At 38.2% G+C, this 22,500-nt stretch overlaps 3 protein-coding genes and 1 non-coding gene across 6 annotated transcripts in view; 2 read left to right on the top strand and 2 right to left on the bottom strand.

The window, feature by feature from the left end:
- The window catches only part of LOC138310411 (low-density lipoprotein receptor-related protein 8-like), a 102,399-nt gene that overhangs the window by 5,598 nt on the left and 74,301 nt on the right, over nucleotides 1–22,500 (bottom strand). The gene's annotated exons all lie outside the window — the stretch shown is intronic.
- On the top strand, nucleotides 419–2,924 carry LOC138310408 (uncharacterized). The gene is made up of 2 exons (XM_069251617.1): nucleotides 419–683; nucleotides 840–2,924. The coding sequence occupies exon 2, from the start codon at nucleotides 870–872 to the stop codon at nucleotides 2,271–2,273; it is 1,404 nt and encodes a 467-aa protein (XP_069107718.1). The 5' UTR covers nucleotides 419–683; nucleotides 840–869; the 3' UTR covers nucleotides 2,274–2,924.
- The window catches only part of LOC138310410 (low-density lipoprotein receptor-related protein 2-like), a 69,349-nt gene continuing 56,346 nt past the window's right edge, over nucleotides 9,498–22,500 (bottom strand). The window contains exons 10-11 of one of the 2 annotated variants that reach the window (XM_069251621.1): nucleotides 14,495–14,725; nucleotides 14,113–14,214 (exon numbers count right to left, since the gene is read on the bottom strand). Coding sequence is in view for 1 of the 2 variants with exons in the window: in XM_069251623.1 (XP_069107724.1) it covers nucleotides 9,810–9,976 (167 nt within the window). In the remaining variant the exon portion in view is untranslated. Of the gene's footprint in view, nucleotides 9,977–14,112; nucleotides 14,215–14,494; nucleotides 14,726–22,500 lie in introns of those variants that run through there. The other variant, XM_069251623.1, reaches the window with a different exon arrangement.
- On the top strand, nucleotides 16,454–16,526 carry Trnat-agu (transfer RNA threonine (anticodon AGU)). The gene has a single exon. It is a non-coding gene; the product is annotated as a tRNA-Thr (tRNA).

Below are 22,500 nucleotides of genomic sequence, written 5' to 3'. Positions count from 1 at the left end.
GTCCATCATGTATTGATAAATTGTTATCAGTCAAAGAGATGCAATATTAATGAGAAAGTTCCCTTCAGTATTTGTCGGGGAAACAAAGGTAGCTAACTTCAATTGTCAAAAGTGGCTGCCAATCGGCCATGCTTTCCCCTATTCCTCAAAAAGTACAATATGCACAACAAGTAACCAAGGAAAAACTGACATATGAAAGTTCTTTTTAAGAAATAGTGGTAAAAAACTTAAGTATCAACATCCAAGATGGATGAAGGCCAAATATCAGTTCCCTGGATCTTTTGGTAATCGAGAAGAAGTTGTTTAAATGAACATTTTATAAATGACAAACACAATTATTTTTAGTAATATAAATATCACGGCTTGCAAACATGATCAAAATTGACCTACTACACAATCTATGTTTGTTTTACAACTGTCGGACCAGATAAGGGAGTAACATCCGATATCATCTGGCCTCATTAGAGGCAGACATTTTATCTGGGTAGACGTGGACACAAGGATTGTGTTATTCTGTGTGGACACATATAATTAGGAGACAGTAGTAAATTTCAGATTGGCTGTGAATTTCAGAGGAAGAGAAATTTGAACAACATTGAATATCATTTAGACTCTGGGGAAGACCAACTTGATTTAATCCCAGGTAGCCTGTGTGTGTCATCCGTGAATGCAGTGATTATCAGGTAATTATTTTCTTGTACTTTAAAACTAACTTGCTTGAGGTCAATATTTTAGGACTTTTTTCACATGTAGAACTGAACAGGACATCAAATTAATGAAACTCCTATTTAATTGACTATGCAAAAAAATTGTATTGATTCAATATAATCAATTTTCAGAAATTCAACAAACATTCAATCTTCATCAGAATGGCAACAGCAAACATACCAGTTCGTACGGAAGGACAGACAACCTGTAACCATCACAAGGGGAGACAACTAGATATGTATTGTGAAAAATGTCAAGAACTAATTTGTTTGAAATGCATTTCCACCATTCATAAAACTCATCCTATTTGTGAGCTTAGTGAAGTCACTCCTCAGAAGAAACAAGACATCAGAAACTTTATTGAAAGAACCGAACAAAATGATCTGGTGCAGATCGGGAAACACATCACCTCTACTGATACACTCCTCAAAGACAACGACAGCATATTTGAGAAATTATCCCAACAATTAAAGATGCAAACAGAAAAATTAAAACAAGACCTTGACAAGCTTAGGGAAGAGACACTCTCACTTTATCAAAAACTTAAAGACGACAACATCAAACTCATACAAAAATACAAACAAGAACTAGAATCATTGAACAAACAACTTAAACACCAAATACAGAAATGTAAGAAAACACTTCAGCAAGGCTCACACATAGAAATATACGACACAAAATGCGAAATAGATTCCCGAATACATATCCCAGTCAAACCTACTTTAGATACAGTCAGCTTCAACCCAAACAATACTCCTAAAGGTCACCTGGTACAAGCCTTAGGAAAAGTCACCACCTCAGGCCAACGTCATACATCCACTGACCAGAAACGGTCAGTATCATTATCAGACGGTCAGCAACAACCCTCATCACAACAACAGTCAGAAGATAAAGGTAAGAAAGCAGTGGCCAGGAAAACACTACTGACAGAGACCAAGGTGGTGGAGGAGTGGAAGTCTCCATGTGACATTACTTCTATATGTCCTACCACTGATGACCAGGCCTGGACCAGTGTCTACTACAGTGACACATTAACTCTCCTGGACAGGAAGGGCACAGTGATACAGGAGGTCACACACAAGACTTGGGTCAATGACATCAGTCTATCACCAACAACACACAGATTGTGGGCCTGTGATGGTCAAAACAACATCCTGGAGCTGGTATCAGGACAGTTAACTCAACAATTCACAACTAAAACATATCCTTACAGCATATGTATTACAGCAAAGAACCATGTCATTGTGGGCATGTCAGGAAACGTCTCCAAATATACCACACAAGGTCAGATGGTGCTCACTACAAAGACTAGATGGAGATGGAAACCATTAGTGTGTACACCATACAGGATCACAGAGTGTCCTATCACTAACAATGTCGCAGTGATTGATCACTGTAATGAACGTGATGGTGGTGATGTGGAAACAGTCATGTTGTTGTCATGGATACTGACTTCCAGGAACTGTTTGTATACAGAGGTGACATCCCCAGTACATGTAAACAATCACCACAAACAGGACCCCCGGTGTATAGTGTATGAGATAGTCAGGGGAGCCTCATCATAGGGGAGAGACACAATAAAAATATTGTTCTACTGAGTAAAGATGGAAAAGGACTCAGGATCCTACACACAGACAGAGACTGGGTATGGGCTGTAGGTGTGGGTAGAGATGATTTACTGTGGGTAAAGATTGGGTATAATGTAAAGATGTTACAGTACTACAAAATGTGATTCAACTTTTAATTACAGTACAGCAGGGTGTGATAGCTGTGATAAAACTACTACAGTACAGCAGGGTGTGATAGCTGTGATAAAACTACTACAGTACAGCAGGGTGTGATAGCTGTGATAAAACTACTACAGTACAGCAGGGTGTGATAGCTGTGATAAAACTACTACAGTACAGCAGGGTGTGATAGCTGTAATAAAACTACTACAGTACAGCAGGGTGTGATAGCTGTAATAAAACTACTACAGTACAGCAGGGTGTGATAGCTGTAATAAAACTACTACAGTACAGCAGGGTGTGATAGCTGTGATAAAACTACTACAGTACAGCAGGGTGTGATAGCTGTGATAAAACTACTACAGTACAGCAGGGTGTGATAGCTGTAATAAAACTACTACAGTACAGCAGGGTGTGATAGCCGTGATAAAACTGGAACTACTACAGTACAGCAGGGTGTGATAGCTGTGATAAAACTACCATAGTACAGCAGGATGTGATAGCTGTGATAAAACTAAAACAGCAGGGTGATAGCTACAGTACAGCAGGGTGATAGCTGTGATAAAACTACTACAGTACAGCAGGGTGTGATAGCTGTGATAAAACTACTACAGTACAGCAGGGTGTGACAGCTGTGATAAAACTTCTACTGTAAAGTGATTTCTACATGTATATTTCCATCTAAACATACATAACACATAACAGCTAGATTTTACAGTGGATAAATTCAGTGGTGTAACTAATGTTTACAAAGCACGGTACATGTTTGTTTGTCTATTCAAATGATTTTCACAGCTTTATTCATGAAATCTGGTTTTCTATTACAGATTACTGAAGAAAAAAATAACATGCCATAAGTATCGCCCCATTTATAACTTGAATACATTGTTCATACAAAGGTATTAATGATTTTATTACCCTGGAATATGTGTTATGCATTCTGTAATACCAGTGAATCAAAACATTGAGATTTAAGGCTTTAGTAACTTGTGATTACTGTTTCTAAGATATAAAACACAGGGAGTACCAGTTCACTACCTTTTCCCATTATTTACCATAATTTATCCTATTTTACTTAGTAATCCACATTGTACATTTCTATGTAACCGAATTGAGCATCTCCCCCGCCATATTTTTTAGTTTACATTAGGATCTCTCGGATATTTAAGCATTAAACTATCTTTTTATGAAATCTATGGTCTATATAGTTGCCAGAGCTTTACAGGAATAATGCAAACAAGACAGTTTAATACTTACAGTGTATCTTTACATTATTTATTTATTTAGACAATGATTTAATCCATTGGATCACTATAATGTAAACAAACCTTATAACAAACCTTTATTTTGCAAATTTTAACAATTTGGGACAGCTTGTCAATTATCACCAACATTGTCCATGATACAGAGACAGGATTCTTTTTATATACAATGTAGATGTCTTTTTATATATATGTCTACTACCTTTGTGAAATTGTGTACTACATAATAAAAATTTTAATCAGAATATATATATTGACTGATCTTTGCTTTTCTTTTGAGTAATTACAAATTATGAAGCAAAGTATTCAAAAAGCAAGGACCAGACGGACCAAGAACCAGATAGACCCAGGATAAGACGTACCAAGGGCCAGACAGACCCTGGACCATGGATCGAGGACCAGACAGACCAAGGAACAGACAGACCAAGGAACAGATGGACCAAGGAACAGACGGACCCAGGATCAGACAGACCAAGGAAAATATGGACCAATGACCAGATAAACCAAGAAACAGACGGACCCAGGACCAGACGGACCCAGAAACAGATGGACCAAGGACCAGACAGACCCAGGACCAGACCGACCAAAGAATAGACGACCAAGGACCAGATGGTCCAAGGAACAGATGGACCAAGGACCAGATGGACCAAGGATCATATGGACCAAGGACCAGATGGACCCAGGACCGAACGGATCAAGGAACAGACGGACCAAGGAATAGACAAACCAAGGACCAGACGGACCATGGAACAGACGGACTAAGAAACAGATGGACCCATGACCAGATGGACCCAGGACCAGACAGACATTGGACAGGACTAGCCAAGGATCAGACACATCAGGACAAGATGGACCTAGGACCAGATAGACCTTGGACCAGACAGACACTGAACAAGACAAACATTGGATCAGATGCACTAGGACAAGATGGAACCAGGACCAGATATACCAGGACAACATCGAACCAGGACTACATGGATCCAGGACCACATATACCAGGACTACATGGACCAAAGACCAGACATACCAATACATACCACGACCAGATGGGCCCAGGACCAGACGACCCAGGACCTGAGATAACCCAAGGACCAGACGGACTAAGGAACCGACGGACTAAGAATCAGATGAACCCAGGACCAGACGGACCAAGGAATAGACGAACCTGCAAAGACCGGACACACCAAGGTATATACCGACCAAAGACCAGATGGACCAAGGACCATACAGACCAAGAAACAGACGGACCCATGACCAGATGGACCCAGGACCAGACGGATCAAGGAACAGACGGACCAAGAAACAGACGGACCCAAAACCAGACGGATTCAGGATCAGACGATTACACATCATTTACAGAGCACAGTGTAGAAAATCATTCCATTTGCCTACCTGAAGATGCAAGGAATCTGCCATCAGGTGAGAAACACAACACTTGTACAGCTCCCTGTCAACCAGAAAAATAACAATAAGTAGGTGTCATCATAATTCAATCATACACAACTTAATTCACTTTTAACTTACTGCTTTTACAACAATTTTAAACATTATTTATGCCAACCAAGTCTACATGTGCATCCATTTATTGCATTTTTCTGTTTGAAAAAGTGTCAGAAATTCTATCTTTGTTAATGAAATGAATTTGAAATGTGAACCTAATGAACAGACAGACAGTAGGATGAACACACAAGCCAGAAATGGACAGACAGGGCTCCAGTATCAGAGATGAACAGACAGACAGTAGGATGGACACACAAGCTAGAAATGGACAGACAGGGCTCCAGTATCAGAGATGAACAGACAGACAGTAGGATGGACACACAAGCTAGAAACGGACAGACAACTCAGGGCTCCAGTATCAGAGATAAAAAATTCATGGTCCTATTCCTTTCATAAACATATTACAAGAAAATGATAGGGAAAATAAAGCAAAACATACCTCACACTCAAACATAATGTAAATTAGTAAATTATATGATCTGGCTGTGATAGCATTACATAATTCATCTCTAAATCTAAATCATCTGACTGATAAATGAACGATTTACCAGAGATCTACAGACAGTGTAAGGGAGACAACTCGAACATCCATTTTGAAGCAGTATTAAACCATTGATTATTGAAACAAAGATGCACCAAAGAATAAAATATAGAGAAAACAGACAAATGAAACTCACCACTTAATGCTTGGGTCATTTATGAAGGGCAAACATGTCTGATATTTTCACGAAAGGAGTTAACTCCCCTTTGTGATGTCTTCATGTTGGAAACAATGCTGTAAAACTTGTTGGTCCAAAAGGTAATATATATAATTATGAAAGCCTGGCTGAAACACAACAAGTGAATGAATAAATAAATAAAGGACTAAAAATAGGAATAAAAGTAGCTGATTTAATGCACACAAGGACACAATCACTCACCTGCTATCTCAGGTAACCATTATTATTACATAATCTCACTGTGTCTGGTGAGCTAATACTAACAGGACACAGAGTCACTTCATGGTTACAGTTTTAGTGGAGGCAGTTACCAAGTAAATACTCATTACTATATGGGGCCTGTCTAAGTATTTGTACAATGTGGGGTCACACTATACAGATGATATCAGTCAAATTCGGTCAGATTTCAATGAGTAGTTATGGAGAAGTTCATTGTTGACCGATGAACAAACAGACTGATGGCAATAATTGGCAGGATATCGGGCTAAAAACTCAACTCAGGAATTGAATGATTTCAAAATTTTAATCCAATGTCTGTAAGATACTTCTGAACACAATGGTAAAATCTGAAATATGAGATACTGACACCAAATGATACAAAAGTGTGATTTATCAAACAGCGTTCATTGGCTGATGATTGACATTTTATTTGTATTAGACGCCTCAGTAACAGATAATAACACTAATCCATCAAAATGACATCTTCATACAGTATCATAGAGCCAAAACAGATCTTCTAAACTCTAAATTTCAGTCACAGAAAATACTGTCAGTCCTGATAAATAAGTCATTTTCCTCTTGTCAAACTTCTCTATCACCTCTGGACCAGTGCAGAGTAGCCATTTATATCTCGGAACAAATGACTGTCCAGCAAGTAAAATTTACAACAACCTTTGAAGAGTACCTAGCTGTTGAACTCAAGTTGAGTAATGGTGACAAGCTACTTATTGTGAATATCTACCGTAGCCCCAACAGCACAGCTGAGAATTTCAGCTACCTAACAAACTTAATGAGAGAAATGTCAACTAGAAACGCAAAACACATTCTGATCACTGGAGATTTCAACTTTCCTGAAATAAATTGGACTGACTGGACAACATGTACGTCAGAAAACCATATATCTACTCGTTTCTTGGAGTGTGTTCGAGACACTTTTTTATACCAACATATCCATAAGCCTACCAGATATAGGGAAGATCAAAATCCATCTATACTGGATCTAGTTTTTAGCAACGATGAACAGATTGTCAACGATGTTAACTATCTTCCAAGTATCGGAAGGAGTGACCATATTTTATTGTCTTTTAAACTGAGTGTATCACATAGTGATAATCATACTAAACAGGAGAGGAGGAATTATCACAAAGGGCATTACGACGCTATACGCGAAGAACTAACCTCTGTCAACTGGCTAAACATCATTCAAGTTGAGGACATGTCAACGACCCAAGCATGGAATGTTCTTGTTGAAACCATAACTAAACTAATTGAAGATAAAATACCCGTGAACAAGACATCCCCAGTTAGGAAGCGTTGGAAGCCCCATCTTGACAACGAAGCCAAGCAGTCCATCCGACAAAAAAGGCGGAAGTGGGTCCGATACCTTCATTGTAAAACAGAAAGTAACTTTAAAGTGTATCAGAGAGCCAGGAACACTGCAACACGACAGATCCGACGTTCACACTATCATTATGAAAAGAAACTAGTGCAAGACATCAAAGATAACAGCAAGCTCTTTTGGAAATATGTCGGAGAAAAAAACACGAACAGGAATGTCTATAACCAACGTGGTAAAAGCGGATGGTACACACACCACTAACCACTATGAAACCGCCAATGAGCTGAATAACTACTTTGGATCAGTCTTTAACCCACCAGAAAGTGAAGATCCACCACACTTCCAAATGAGACCATATCAAACAGAACTTCATGATATCGAATTCGACAGGAGTTTAATTGAAAAAACTATAAAGAAATTAAACCCTAATAAATCTCCAGGGCCTGACGTCTTTCATCCTAAACTTCTTGTTGAAACTTCAAATGAAATATCACAACCCTTGGAAATCATATTCAGGAAATCTTTAGACGAAGGGAAAATTCCAGACGAATGGCGAATTGCAAATGTGACTCCTTTATACAAGAGTGGAAACCACAACAAAGTGGAGAACTACCGTCCAATAAGTCTGACTTCAATCCCAGGCAAAATTCTCCAAAGAATCATAAGGGACAAACTCGTAATTCATATGGACGAGAACCATCTCTTCACAGAACATCAACATGGCTTTAGATCTGGTAAATCGTGTACTACCAACCTATTGGAGGTCCTTGAACATTGGGCAGAAGCCATAGATAAAGGGAGTAATGTCGACGCTATTTATATTGACTTCAGTAAAGCTTTTGATAAAGTCCCTCACAAACATCTACTTAAAAAACTAAAGGGTTACGGTATCACTGGAAAAGTACTGAAGTGGATAGAAGACTTCTTATCCAATCTACAGCAACGAGTTGTTATTTCATGGTGAAACTTCTGGACTAGTAGATGTGACCAGTGGTGTACCACAAGGTAGTGTCTTAGGTCCTGTTCTATTTCTGATATATATCAATGACCTGCCCGAAGTTGTCCAACATAGCACCATAAAATTATTTGCTGACGACTCTAAAATTTTTAGAAACAATAACAACCCCACCGAGTCTCAAGAACTTCAAGCAGACATAGACAGTGTAGTCATTTGGACTAGAGACTGGAAAATGGCCTTGAACACTAAAAAATGCAAACACCTCAATATAGGCAATCTAGAACAAGACACGCATTATTCCTTCCCACAAAGTGAACAAATAGAGAAGGTACAGTTTTGAGAAAGATTTAGGTGTACTTTTCGACAACAAACTTAAATTTAGTCAGCATGTTAGTCAAGCAGTTAATAAAGGAAATCGCATACTGGGTCTAATATTCAGGACATTTTGTCTATATAGATATAACTATGTTCTTAACCCTGTACAAAAGCCTAATTAGACCTAATTTAGAATATGCAACCCAGGTTTGGTCTCCACTGCTAAAAAAAGATCAGATCGCTCTCGAAAACGTCCAACGTAGAGCCACTAAAAGAGTTCACTCTATTGAAAATTTACCATACCATTCAAGACTTAAAAAGTTGGGACTTCCCACCTTAGAATATAGACGTAAAAGGAACGATGTGATCGAAGTCTATAAAATTCTGAATGGTATAGATAAACTAGATAAAGATAAGCTATTTACAATGTCTTCAGCTAATACTAGAGGTAATAGTTTAAAACTCTTTAAGAAACAGAGCAGGACTAAAGTCACACAAAATATATTTAGTCGGCGAGTGGTAGATTCATGGAACTCCCTTCCCAACTTCGTAGTAGAAGCCCCCTACTCTGAACTCGTTTAAAAACCGACTGAACACTCACTGGAATTCAGTACCATGCAAGTTTTACCCCAGTTTTTATATGGCACAACCGGGACAACTATTTAGTAAATGAACAAAACGCGCCACAACTAGCTGGAACCAGCTAACTACGGTGTCTAAGAAGAGGTAACAGGTAACAGGTAACAGCTTATTGTCAACATTAAACTTCATACCAGAGTAGTTTTACATCGGCCTTGACCTCTATACTAGTGCAGCCTGATGACAACCTTGACAGTTCTTTTCAGTTCTGAAATTGAACTTTGCACCACTACTGTCCTTGTACTCCATATCCATATAGTTTGAGGACGACCTTGACCTTTGGGATGTTTTTCACTTGACCTTGACCTTCATAGTGGTGTTGACTTTGACCTTTACACATGACAGACTTGTACGACCATTACACGAGGTCCGTCATAATTTGTAACAAAGTCTCGTGACTCAGACAGACTCGTAGTCTTCATCCTAGTGGTGACCTTGACCTTTGTATATAACGACCTTGAACTTCTTGGTTCTCTCAAGTCTGATGGGATCCGCTGGCCAGTAATAAATTCTTCCGAGTGAAATGTACCGCGAGGACTGGAGTGGACTTGGTAGGGAACGAGTCAAACAGCAGATTTGGGTTCTCATTCCTGAGGAGGAAAATCAATCTTTTTTAATACTTTACTTTTCATCAAAACTAACGAGTATTAATACAGTGTAACCTGTCAAAACCGACAGTCAGACATAATTGAAATGAAACAGGGAAGTAACTCTTATTCACTTGCACACTTCTTGCTCACACAAAAACACATACAGATACAATGTAAGTATCTTTACATAATTCCAATGAAATATTATAGTATACATGTATAAGTAATATACACCTATATACATTGTAATTGCTTTGTTAGTAAAGGGAAGTAACTCAAAACACACATATAGATAAAATGTAAGTATCTATACATACCTGTACATTGAAATGAAATTTTATGATATTGACATTGATTTTGTACAGTTGTAAATCTAGCCTTATAGTAATTTACCTGATAAATTGAGACGTTTTTGGTGTGCGTGATTCTGACACTAGAGGGCAGTAGGAGTCCTGTTTGTAGGGTGACGTTAACACCATATCCAAATTTATCCATATTCATCAGACGGCGCCCATCTGTTGGGAAGCCCAGTATAGTGAGTCTCCAAATACATCCAAACTGACGGGATTGTCTAGGCCTGAAGGATTTTAAAGAGATACTTATACTATAGTGGAGGGCATTTTAAAATGAAATTTTTTACAATCAAAAATAAGATTGATCAAAAGACATGGATATGGAATAAACCTGAGTAGTAAGGATCATAGAACATCTTGTTTAAGTTGAATATTTTTTTTTCTCAATTGAAAAATTGATATGAAATATTGTACTAGGACCTAAACATTAATCTATTTTATGGATTATGAATCACTATTTTTGCATTAGAAATTAGGAGTGCCTCTTATATGTGGACAAAAACTACAATCAGGTGATGTTTTGGAAAAAAAAAATGTGATCCACCTTGTGTGAAAATTGTATTTTTAAAAATTTTCTCAATATTACAATCAAATTAATATGACCCTGGGTCAGTAACTGAGAAAAGTGGATCAAAGTGATTGACCTTACCTCTGACCTTGACCTACTAGTTTACACAGGACCATACCAACAACAGAATGACCTTTGACCTCACCTTTCCCGACGACGATGACCCTGTCTGACCCGTCCAGCTTGATGGACTCAATCAGGTTTTCCTTGGAGTCGCACCAGTAAAGTCTGTCGTCCATGTGGTCATCAAGGGTCAGTCCTCAGTTGGCTGGCCGAGCCGTGTGAAGACCCATGACTGACCCTTCCTCATCGGTCATCCAAGCATATTCTATTTTTGGACTGGTGCTGCCCGTATCTGTCCAGTACAGTAATCTGTCGAGTAAACCAAATTCAAGATTTCACATATTTTGAATCTTTATTCTTATAAAATCTGACTATAAAACAATTATGAGTATAGAAAAAGGGGAGATAACTTTTTGTTGGTGGTATTAAGTAATAATAAAAGTTAATGTTTGGGTTTGGGTTTCATTATTAGTTTAATGTCCAATTAACAGCCAGCCCGTCATGTTAGGACATTCCAGGTTTGTTGGTGGAGGAAAGCTGGAGTACCCGGAAGTAAAACACCGACCAGCTGTCAGGTGCCTAGGAACCAGAGGTGGAGGGCTTGTGGTAATATGTTGAGACATCTTAACCACTGCGCCACCATGGCCTCAAGTTAATGCTGATAAGGTAGAGGATGTAAAAAGGGGAGATAACTCATTTGTGTTAAGTAATATTGAAGTTAAAGGAAAGCAGGTAAAGAACAAAAAGGGAGTTAAGAAGACATTGTGTACCTGTGGACAATAGATGTAAACAAACATGTAGACGAACACATTGTGTTAGTGTTATTTTGGACTGAAGAAGACCCTATAGTGGCTGAATATATATTCCATAGAAATGATTTTTTATTTTACTTTGAATCTATTTTGGCCTTTTATTTCAGATTATTAATATACTAACTTTATACCGTTTTTATCTCATTATGGGAGTTAAGTTATTTGTGTTAATTTAGTAATACTGACAAGACTACAAGGGGAGATAACTTCTTTCTGTAAAGTAATAATGTACTGAAGTTAAGGGTTGACAAGCAGAGTAGGTAAATACCAAAAGGGGAGATAACTTCTTTGTGTAAAGTAATAATGTACTGAAGTTAAGGGTTGACAAGCAGATCAGGTAAATACGAAAAGGGGAGATAACTTCTTTGTGTTAAGTAATATTGAAGTTAAAAGTTGACAAGGTAAGGGAGATAACTTCTTTGCATTAAATCTGTACTTACTAAAGTAAAGGTTTGACAAAGGTTAAGAGAGGAAAATGTACAAATAATATATGAAAGGGAGGTTACTCCTGAAACATTAACCCTAATTAACCCAATTTAGGGTTGACAATGAAGGTTAATAGAGGAAAATGTACAAATAATGTATGAAGGGGAGGTAACTCCTGAATGATCAATGCTAACTTACCCCAGTTTTGGGTTGACAATGAAGGTTAAGGGAGGAAATGTACAAATAATGTATGAAGGGAAGGTAACTCCTGAAGGATCAATCCTAACTTACCCCAGTTTAGGGTTGACAATGAAGGTTAAGGAGGAAATGAAGGAAGGGAGGTTAAGGATCAATCCTAACTTACCCCAGTTAGAAATGAGGTTAAGGAGGAAATGTACAAATAATGTATGAAGGGGAGGTAACTCCTGAAGGATCAATCCTAACTTACCCCAGTTTAGGGTTGACAATGAAGGTTAAGGGAGGAAATGTACAAATAATGTATGAAGGGGAGGTAACTCCTGAAGGATCAATCCTAACTTACCCCAGTTTAGGGTTGACAATGAAGGTTAAGGGAGGAAATGTACAAATAATGTATGAAGGGGAGGTAACTCCTGAAGGATCAATCCTAACTTACCCCAGTTTAGGGTTGACAATGAAGGTTAAGGGAGGAAATGTACAAATAATGTATGAAGGGGAGGTAACTCCTGAAGGATCAATCCTAACTTACCCCAGTTTAGGGTTGACAATGAAGGTTAAGGGAGGAAATGTACAAATAATGTATGAAGGGGAGGTAACTCCTGAAGGATCAATCCTAACTTACCCCAGTTTAGGGTTGACAATGAAGGTTAAGGGAGGAAATGTACAAATAATGTATGAAGGGGAGGTAACTCCTGAAGGATAAATCCTAACTTACCCCAGTTTAGGGTTGACAATTATAGCCAGAGGATGAACCAAGTCATCCCTTATCAAGGTCTTTGGTATCGACCGTCGTCTAGGGCAACAGAGATCGTCCGCCGACTCGAATCTGTCCAATAAATATTTCTGGAAGGAACATATCAAAACACTAATAATTTCAGACAGTCAAAAATTATATAAGATTAGAAAGAGTTCACTATCTGTCCTTTACATAACACACACATTACAAACCTTGATGGAACTAAAACTTGGAGTTTAGTATAAGTTCTTTGAGTTTCAGATATTTATGAATCGAGCAAAGCCAAAACACTTTAATAAATAGAAAGCATTAAACTGTTATTAGACAACTGTATTCATTATAACGCATTGAAAATATTTAATGTTTTGCTGATTTTTATTCCATGATAAAATGTTGATCAACAGAAAACATTTCAAAAACTCATCAATAGCTAATTCTTGTCTGTCATTCTGCATCTATTAATAAGTTTTTTCTTAATTTTAATTTGACTCTTGACCTACTTTGTTACCCAATCAATGGCGATCCCCTCCACCTGGGTCACATCTGCGTTTAAATCCTGGGGACGCGGCGGGCCACCATTCTTTATATCGTCAGGAATTCCAGCTCTTTCAATCTTCATCAATGATAGATCAGAAAAGTAAAGAAGGCGACGATCCACATCAACGTCTAGTGCCCCCATGTGGCGCCCCCAACTTAACGTTCCTGAGTACGCCTTTTTGTCGGGGATGACCTGTCGTACCTCGTGGCCACTGGTGAAGAAGATCAACAGTTGTACCTGAAATGATAATAGTATCAGAGTTTGTGCACATTCTGCCTAATTGTAATGAAATCTTGACTAAGAATCCAAATTCAGAATTAATTAAACAATCAAAAACGTTTCAGCAAAACTTTTGAATGTATATACAACTTAATCACAGGAGTGAGTTATGTTTATAAAAAAGTTTAAGTGCTATCATCAAATTTATATTGAAACATAAACTCACACATTGCCCTTATTGAATCTATTAAATCCTTCATGAGTTTTACACTTTCAGCATCCTCTTTGGTCAAATCTCTTTTAAGAGGAAACTTCCCATATTTTACTGAAAAAGACAACAATCTCAATATAGTCTTTAGGATGTTGTAATTAAATGGATGCAATATTCACATTGTACCATGTTTCTTTGTTTGGAAATCTAAACTACCACTTGTAATTCAGCTGATCTAATCTCCTCTCACAAAGGGTAATCTTACCCCTCTCTTTTGCCCATTTTGTGGTTTTATCAAGTAAAATACAGTATACATGTGACAATGTATTACGATCTGATGACTCTATAGATTGACAACATTATTTTTGATATACATCTGTATTACATGTATTACCTAATCTGTGCAGCAGTACAAAAGAAAGTCTTAAAGTGGAGTCCACATTCAGGCTTTGAGGGGCCAGTTTTGATAGTTCCACCAACACCTCGTCCTGTTCCTCAGTTGGACAACACTCGTCTAAGACTACACATGCTACCCTATGAGTCATGTCTCTGTCACTGCTCGGAGTTGATTTGGCTTCTTCCACCATACCTTCCCAGTCTTCCTCTGTGCTGCTTTTTACCATATCTTTAAAAAAAAAAAACAAAAATTTAAACCTGGTCTGGTCAATGATATGTTTTTATTCTACCCCATTCCTATTATTCAGTCTATCAATATCAACAGTTTGTTACAGTGTACTAGTTAGCCCATCATCATTGTCCGTCCACTGATAATTCTTGCTGTCAGAAAGTTCAGAGGGATTTTTTCTCAGATTTCATGTGAAGGTTTCCTAGTTGTACATATTGGGATTGATCAGGCAACCATCTTACATTTAGTAGAATTTTAGTACCGCTATTTCTCAGAAAGTTCTAAAAACAGGCCACCATTTAATCGGGATCCCTCTCTATTCCAACATAATTGTATGGTATTGATTCACTCGAATAATCCTGGCTATTCCAGCTTTATACATTTGTATGCTGATCACAGTGACATTCGGTTTAGATAAATTACTCTGTATACTGTATGTGTAACTTCACTCATTATCATGGTCAGCTGACTCGTGATAACATTGTATGTCAACATGTATTTAAAAATAATCCTGAATTAAATGTAATTCACAACTTTCTAATAGTAAATCTTTAGCATAAATTTGTAACAGGAGAGGAGAAAATGTAGCGGCCACACCGGGATTCGAACCCGGGACCCTCCGAACACTAGCCAAGTGCTCTACGGACTGATCATGAGCTACCTGGTCACTGATGATCGACTCAGTCCAATCCCGCTACAAATTATTAGCCTGTGCAATGTATCTCTTGACCGTTATGTTACACAAAAATGATCAAAATTACCAAGTAGTCTCATGGATAGAACCAAAATAACCCCTGGTGATACATGTTTCTACATGTACGTACATACATGTACCCGTAGATGTTGATAATAAATTACCTATGACATTTTTCCAAAATCAATGTGTTGTCTTTTGCTTGAGCACTACGTACACAATCAGTAGTACATACAAGAAAATGAAATGGTTACCAGCATGGCATATTATAGATCTGAATTCTATATAGTCATAAGGGAAAGGGTGATACATTAATGTAATTGTAATGTGTATATAAATGACAGCAGCTAGGTTCCCTTGGAATTGAACCAAGTACCCTCATGGATAGAACCACCAGAACCTCCAATAGTATCATTATACACTTATAGGAAACGATTTGCTTATATACACAGATAAAGGTTGTTATTTTCTTGACTCTGTCATAATCGGTAACGTTCCGAACATGCCATACTGGTAACTGTCAAAAGTAAACAAAACACATAGAGCGATATAAATAATGTATATATTGCACATATGTATCCGACATGACATGCTAAATTAACGCACTGCACTGGTGAAATAGGTGATGAAGAAAATATATGTCCACCAGTTTCACTATGTCGTCCATATAAGTTAACTTTACGAGACATGCCATTGGCCTACTGGTAACTGTCAAATGTATATAAAACAACAGCATGCATCAGAGCGTTACAAATCAATCATAAATTACCATTGTAGCGGGATTGGACTGGGTCGATCATCTGTGACCAGGTAGCTCATTCGGTAGAGCACTCGGCACTCGGCTAGTATTCTGAGGGTCCCGGGTTCGAATCCCGGTCTGGCCGCTACATTTTCTCCTCTCCTGTTACAAAATTGGCGCCCAACTAAATAACCCATGGTGGTGGTGTTTGGAAGGGTCTTGTGTGTCTTCGAGGGCGAAGACTTCGAGAAAGGAGTGAGGAGTGTATCGGGATTGGACTGGGTCGATCATCGGTGACCAGGTAGCTCAGTTGGTAGAGCACTCGGCTAGTATTCTGAGGGTCCCGGGTTCGAATCCCGGTCTGGCCACTACATTTTCTCCTCTCCTGTTACAACCCATTATCACACATGACATGCTAAAATAACACATTGTACTGTTAGAATAGTGGAAACATGATGGAGGTAAAAACATTGCACGCCAGTTTCCCTATATATGTCACCAATATAACACATGGAAAACACGTTTCTTTATCGTATCCCTATACCTGTCTACTGCCATCCGCCATGTTGTTAATTACGGTGATGTGGGCTGCCATTATCGGACGTGTACCAGGCCCTAACCCACCGCTAGGAATTATGGGTTAGGGCCTCCAGGCTTTGCAGTGTAACGTCATACTTTTCGGAGAAATGGCGTGAATAGCGCTCATAAAATAATGAGCAAGGGTAGCAACTCTGTAATATGGGGAATAGTGAGTGTTAAATGGTAAAGGGAGGTCCCTATCAACAAGGTATCTGTTCTAATATAGAGTATACCCACTGAAATTTATAATCACACTATACATGATACAAAATAGTCATCACATGATCAAATCCAATCAAGATAAAATGTTTTCCACAAACAAGATAATGATTTTAATTTGGTTTGAATTGATATAATTGTTTTATTGATTACAAATACCATATTTGACGCAATAAGTGTCATGTCTCTATACACTTCTATCACACCTCTATAAGTACCCACATATATATGTCCCCCTGCCTCAATAAGCCTATGCATCAATAAGTCTCTGCCTCTACAAGCCCTTGTCTCTATAACGCCCTCTCATCATCTATAAGTCTTTGTCTTTATAAGCCCCTTTCAAAGCTCTATAAGCCCCTCTCAAAACTCTATAAGCCCTTGGCCCTAAAAGTCCCTCCCCAAATCTATAAGCCCTTGACTCTATAAGCCCCTATCACACCTCTATAAGCCCTTGTCTCTATAAGCTCTTCTCAAACCTCTATAAGCCCTTGGCTATATAAGCCCCTCTCAAACCTCCATAAACCCTTGTCTCTATAACGCCCTCTCAAACCTCTATAAGTCTTTGTCTTGATAAGCCCCTCTCAAACCTCTATAAGCCCCTCTCAAACCTCCATAAACCCTTGGCTCTATAAGCCCCTATCACACCTCCATAAACCCTTGGCTCTATAAGCCCCTATCGCACCTCCATAAACCCTTGGCTCTATAAGCCCCTTTTAAACCTCATTAAGCCCTTGTCTCTGTAAGCCCCTCTCAAACCTCAATAAGCCCTTGGCTCTGTAAGCCCATTTCAAGCCTCTTTAAGCCCCTCTTAAACCTCTATAAGCCATTGGCTCTATGAGCCCCTCTCAAACCTCTATAAGCCCTTGACTGACTATAAGCCCCTATTAAACTTCTGTAAGCCCTTGGCCCTAAAGGTCCCTCCCCCACATCTATAAGCCCAACCTCTATATGTCCCCTGCCTTAATAAGCCCTTGCATATAAAAGTCCCTCTCCCAGCTCAAAAAGCATTAAAATCTATATGCCTCCTGTCTCATTAAACCATTCTATAAGCCCTTACATCTATAAGCTCCATTTGTCACCTGTATGTGCTCCCTCTACACCTTCCTTAAGTCCCCTGCAACCTTTATAAGCCCCCTCATATCGCTTTAAGTCCTTTACAACTGTGTAATCCCCCTATCCACTAGTAAGAGCCCCCAGCCTTAAGAGCTTACTCCTGTCTTTATAAGCTCCCTAATACACATCTATATGCCTCTCTGAGCCCCACCTTGTCCTTGTATTCCCCTCAGATTTGTGAGCCCCCCCCCCCCCCCCCCCCCCTTCCTTACTTTATAAGCTCCTTCATCCACACCTTTAAGCCCCCCTCCACCACCTTGTCCTGCCTCTTTATAATAAAAAGATCAACTCGATCCTGAACTGCTTAACAATTAGCAAGTCATGTGTAGCCTTCCCATTTAACTATTTTAACAAGTTCATCAATCTATAGTCTTGTCCAAAGGGCCCTGTCTAATCTGCCTGTCTATTCTGATATAGCCTTCCCATTTAGCTATTTTTAACAAGTTCATCATTCTATAGTAAACTTGTCCAAACGGGCCCTTGTCTAATCTGGATTCCTGTCTATTCTGATATAGCCTTCCCATTTAGCTATTTTTAACAAGTTCATCATTCTATAGTATAACTTGTCCAAACGGGCCCTTGTCTAATCTGGATTCCTGTCTATTCTGATATAGCCTTCCCATTTAACTATTTTTAACAAGTTCATCATTCTATAGTATAACTTGTCCAAACGGGCCCTTGTCTAATCTGGATTCCTGTCTATTCTGATATAGCCTTCCCATTTAGCTATTTTTAACAAGTTCATCATTCTATAGTATAACTTGTCCAAACGGGCCCTTGTCTAATCTGGATTCCTGTCTATTCTGATATAGCCTTCCCATTTAGCTATTTTTAACAAGTTCATCATTCTATAGTATAACTTGTCCAAACGGGCCCTTGTCTAATCTGGATTCCTGTCTATTCTGATATAGCCTTCCCATTTAACTATTTTTAACAAGTTCATCATTCTATAGTAACTTGTCCAAACGGGCCCTTGTCTAATCTGGATTCCTGTCTATTCTGATATAGCCTTCCCATTTAGATATTTTTAACAAGTTCATCATTCTATAGTAACTTGTCCAAACGGGCCCTTGTCTAATCTGGATTCCTGTCTATTCTGATATAGCCTTCCCATTTAGCTATTTTTAACAAGTTCATCATTCTATAGTATAACTTGTCCAAACGGGCCCTTGTCTAATCTGGATTCCTGTCTATTCTGATATAGCCTTCCCATTTAGCTATTTTTAACAAGTTCATCATTCTATAGTATAACTTGTCCAAACGGGCCCTTGTCTAATCTGGATTCCTGTCTATTCTGATATAGCCTTCCCATTTAACTATTTTTAACAAGTTCATCATTCTATAGTATAACTTGTCCAAACGGGCCCTTGTCTAATCTGGATTCCTGTCTATTCTGATATAGCCTTCCCATTTAACTATTTTTAACAAGTTCATCATTCTATAGTAACTTGTCCAAACGGGCCCTTGTCTAATCTGGATTCCTGTCTATTCTGATATAGCCTTCCCATTTAACTATTTTTAACAAGTTCATCATTCTATAGTAACTTGTCCAAACGGGCCCTTGTCTAATCTGGATTCCTGTCTATTCTGATATAGCCTTCCCATTTAACTATTTTTAACAAGTTCATCATTCTATAGTAACTTGTCCAAACGGGCCCTTGTCTAATCTGGATTCCTGTCTATTCTGATATAGCCTTCCCATTTAGCTATTTTTAACAAGTTCATCATTCTATAGTAACTTGTCCAAACGGGCCCTTGTCTAATCTGGATTCCTGTCTATTCTGATATAGCCTTCCCATTTAGCTATTTTTAACAAGTTCATCATTCTATAGTATAACTTGTCCAAACGGGCCCTTGTCTAATCTGGATTCCTGTCTATTCTGATATAGCCTTCCCATTTAGCTATTTTTAACAAGTTCATCATTCTATAGTATAACTTGTCCAAACGGGCCCTTGTCTAATCTGGATTCCTGTCTATTCTGATATAGCCTTCCCATTTAACTATTTTTAACAAGTTCATCATTCTATAGTATAACTTGTCCAAACGGGCCCTTGTCTAATCTGGATTCCTGTCTATTCTGATATAGCCTTCCCATTTAACTATTTTTAACAAGTTCATCATTCTATAGTATAACTTGTCCAAACGGGCCCTTGTCTAATCTGGATTCCTGTCTATTCTGATATAGCCTTCCCATTTAACTATTTTTAACAAGTTCATCATTCTATAGTATAACTTGTCCAAACGGGCCCTTGTCTAATCTGGATTCCTGTCTATTCTGATATAGCCTTCCCATTTAGCTATTTTTAACAAGTTCATCATTCTATAGTATAACTTGTCCAAACGGGCCCTTGTCTAATCTGGATTCCTGTCTATTCTGATATAGCCTTCCCATTTAACTATTTTTAACAAGTTCATCATTCTATAGTAACTTGTCCAAACGGGCCCTTGTCTAATCTGGATTCCTGTCTATTCTGATATAGCCTTCCCATTTAGCTATTTTTAACAAGTTCATCATTCTATAGTATAACTTGTCCAAACGGGCCCTTGTCTAATCTGGATTCCTGTCTATTCTGATATAGCCTTCCCATTTAACTATTTTTAACAAGTTCATCATTCTATAGTAACTTGTCCAAACGGGCCCTTGTCTAATCTGGATTCCTGTCTATTCTGATATAGCCTTCCCATTTAGCTATTTTTAACAAGTTCATCATTCTATAGTATAACTTGTCCAAACGGGCCCTTGTCTAATCTGGATTCCTGTCTATTCTGATATAGCCTTCCCATTTAACTATTTTTAACAAGTTCATCATTCTATAGTATAACTTGTCCAAACGGGCCCTTGTCTAATCTGGATTCCTGTCTATTCTGATATAGCCTTCCCATTTAGCTATTTTTAACAAGTTCATCATTCTATAGTATAACTTGTCCAAACGGGCCCTTGTCTAATCTGGATTCCTGTCTATTCTGATATAGCCTTCCCATTTAGCTATTTTTAACAAGTTCATCATTCTATAGTATAACTTGTCCAAACGGGCCCTTGTCTAATCTGGATTCCTGTCTATTCTGATATAGCCTTCCCATTTAACTATTTTTAACAAGTTCATCATTCTATAGTAAACTTGTCCAAACGGGCCCTTGTCTAATCTGGATTCCTGTCTATTCTGATATAGCCTTCCCATTTAACTATTTTTAACAAGTTCATCATTCTATAGTAACTTGTCCAAACGGGCCCTTGTCTAATCTGGATTCCTGTCTATTCTGATATAGCCTTCCCATTTAGCTATTTTTAACAAGTTCATCATTCTATAGTATAACTTGTCCAAACGGGCCCTTGTCTAATCTGGATTCCTGTCTATTCTGATATAGCCTTCCCATTTAACTATTTTTAACAAGTTCATCATTCTATAGTATAACTTGTCCAAATGGGCCCTTGTCTAATCTGGATTCCTGTCTATTCTGATATAGCCTTCCCATTTAGCTATTTTTAACAAGTTCATCATTCTATAGTATAACTTGTCCAAACGGGCCCTTGTCTAATCTGGATTCCTGTCTATTCTGATATAGCCTTCCCATTTAACTATTTTTAACAAGTTCATCATTCTATAGTAAACTTGTCCAAACGGGCCCTTGTCTAATCTGGATTCCTGTCTATTCTGATATAGCCTTCCCATTTAAAATCTATTTTTACAAGTTCATCAATTCTATAGTAAACTTGTCCAAACGGGCCCTTGTCTAATCTGGATTCCTGTCTATTCTGATATAGCCTTCCCATTTAACTATTTTTAACAAGTTCATCATTCTATAGTAAACTTGTCCAAACGGGCCCTTGTCTAATCTGGATTCCTGTCTATTCTGATATAGCCTTCCCATTTAACTATTTTTAACAAGTTCATCATTCTATAGTAAACTTGTCCAAACGGGCCCTTGTCTAATCTGGATTCCTGTCTATTCTGATATAGCCTTCCCATTTAACTATTTTTAACAAGTTCATCATTCTATAGTATAACTTGTCCAAACGGGCCCTTGTCTAATCTGGATTCCTGTCTATTCTGATATAGCCTTCCCATTTAACTATTTTTAACAAGTTCATCATTCTATAGTAACTTGTCCAAACGGGCCCTTGTCTAATCTGGATTCCTGTCTATTCTGATATAGCCTTCCCATTTAACTATTTTTAACAAGTTCATCATTCTATAGTATAACTTGTCCAAACGGGCCCTTGTCTAATCTGGATTCCTGTCTATTCTGATATACCTTCCCATTTAACTATTTTTAACAAGTTCATCATTCTATAGTATAACTTGTCCAAACGGGCCCTTGTCTAATCTGGATTCCTGTCTATTCTGATATAGCCTTCCCATTTAACTATTTTTAACAAGTTCATCATTCTATAGTATAACTTGTCCAAACGGGCCCTTGTCTAATCTGGA

This window comes from Argopecten irradians, chromosome 16 (genome assembly GCF_041381155.1).
Source record: "Argopecten irradians isolate NY chromosome 16, Ai_NY, whole genome shotgun sequence".
NCBI lineage: Eukaryota > Metazoa > Mollusca > Bivalvia > Pectinida > Pectinidae > Argopecten > Argopecten irradians.
The sequence above is the reverse complement of the archived record's forward strand: the minus strand, read 5'-3'. Positions and strand labels throughout refer to the sequence as shown.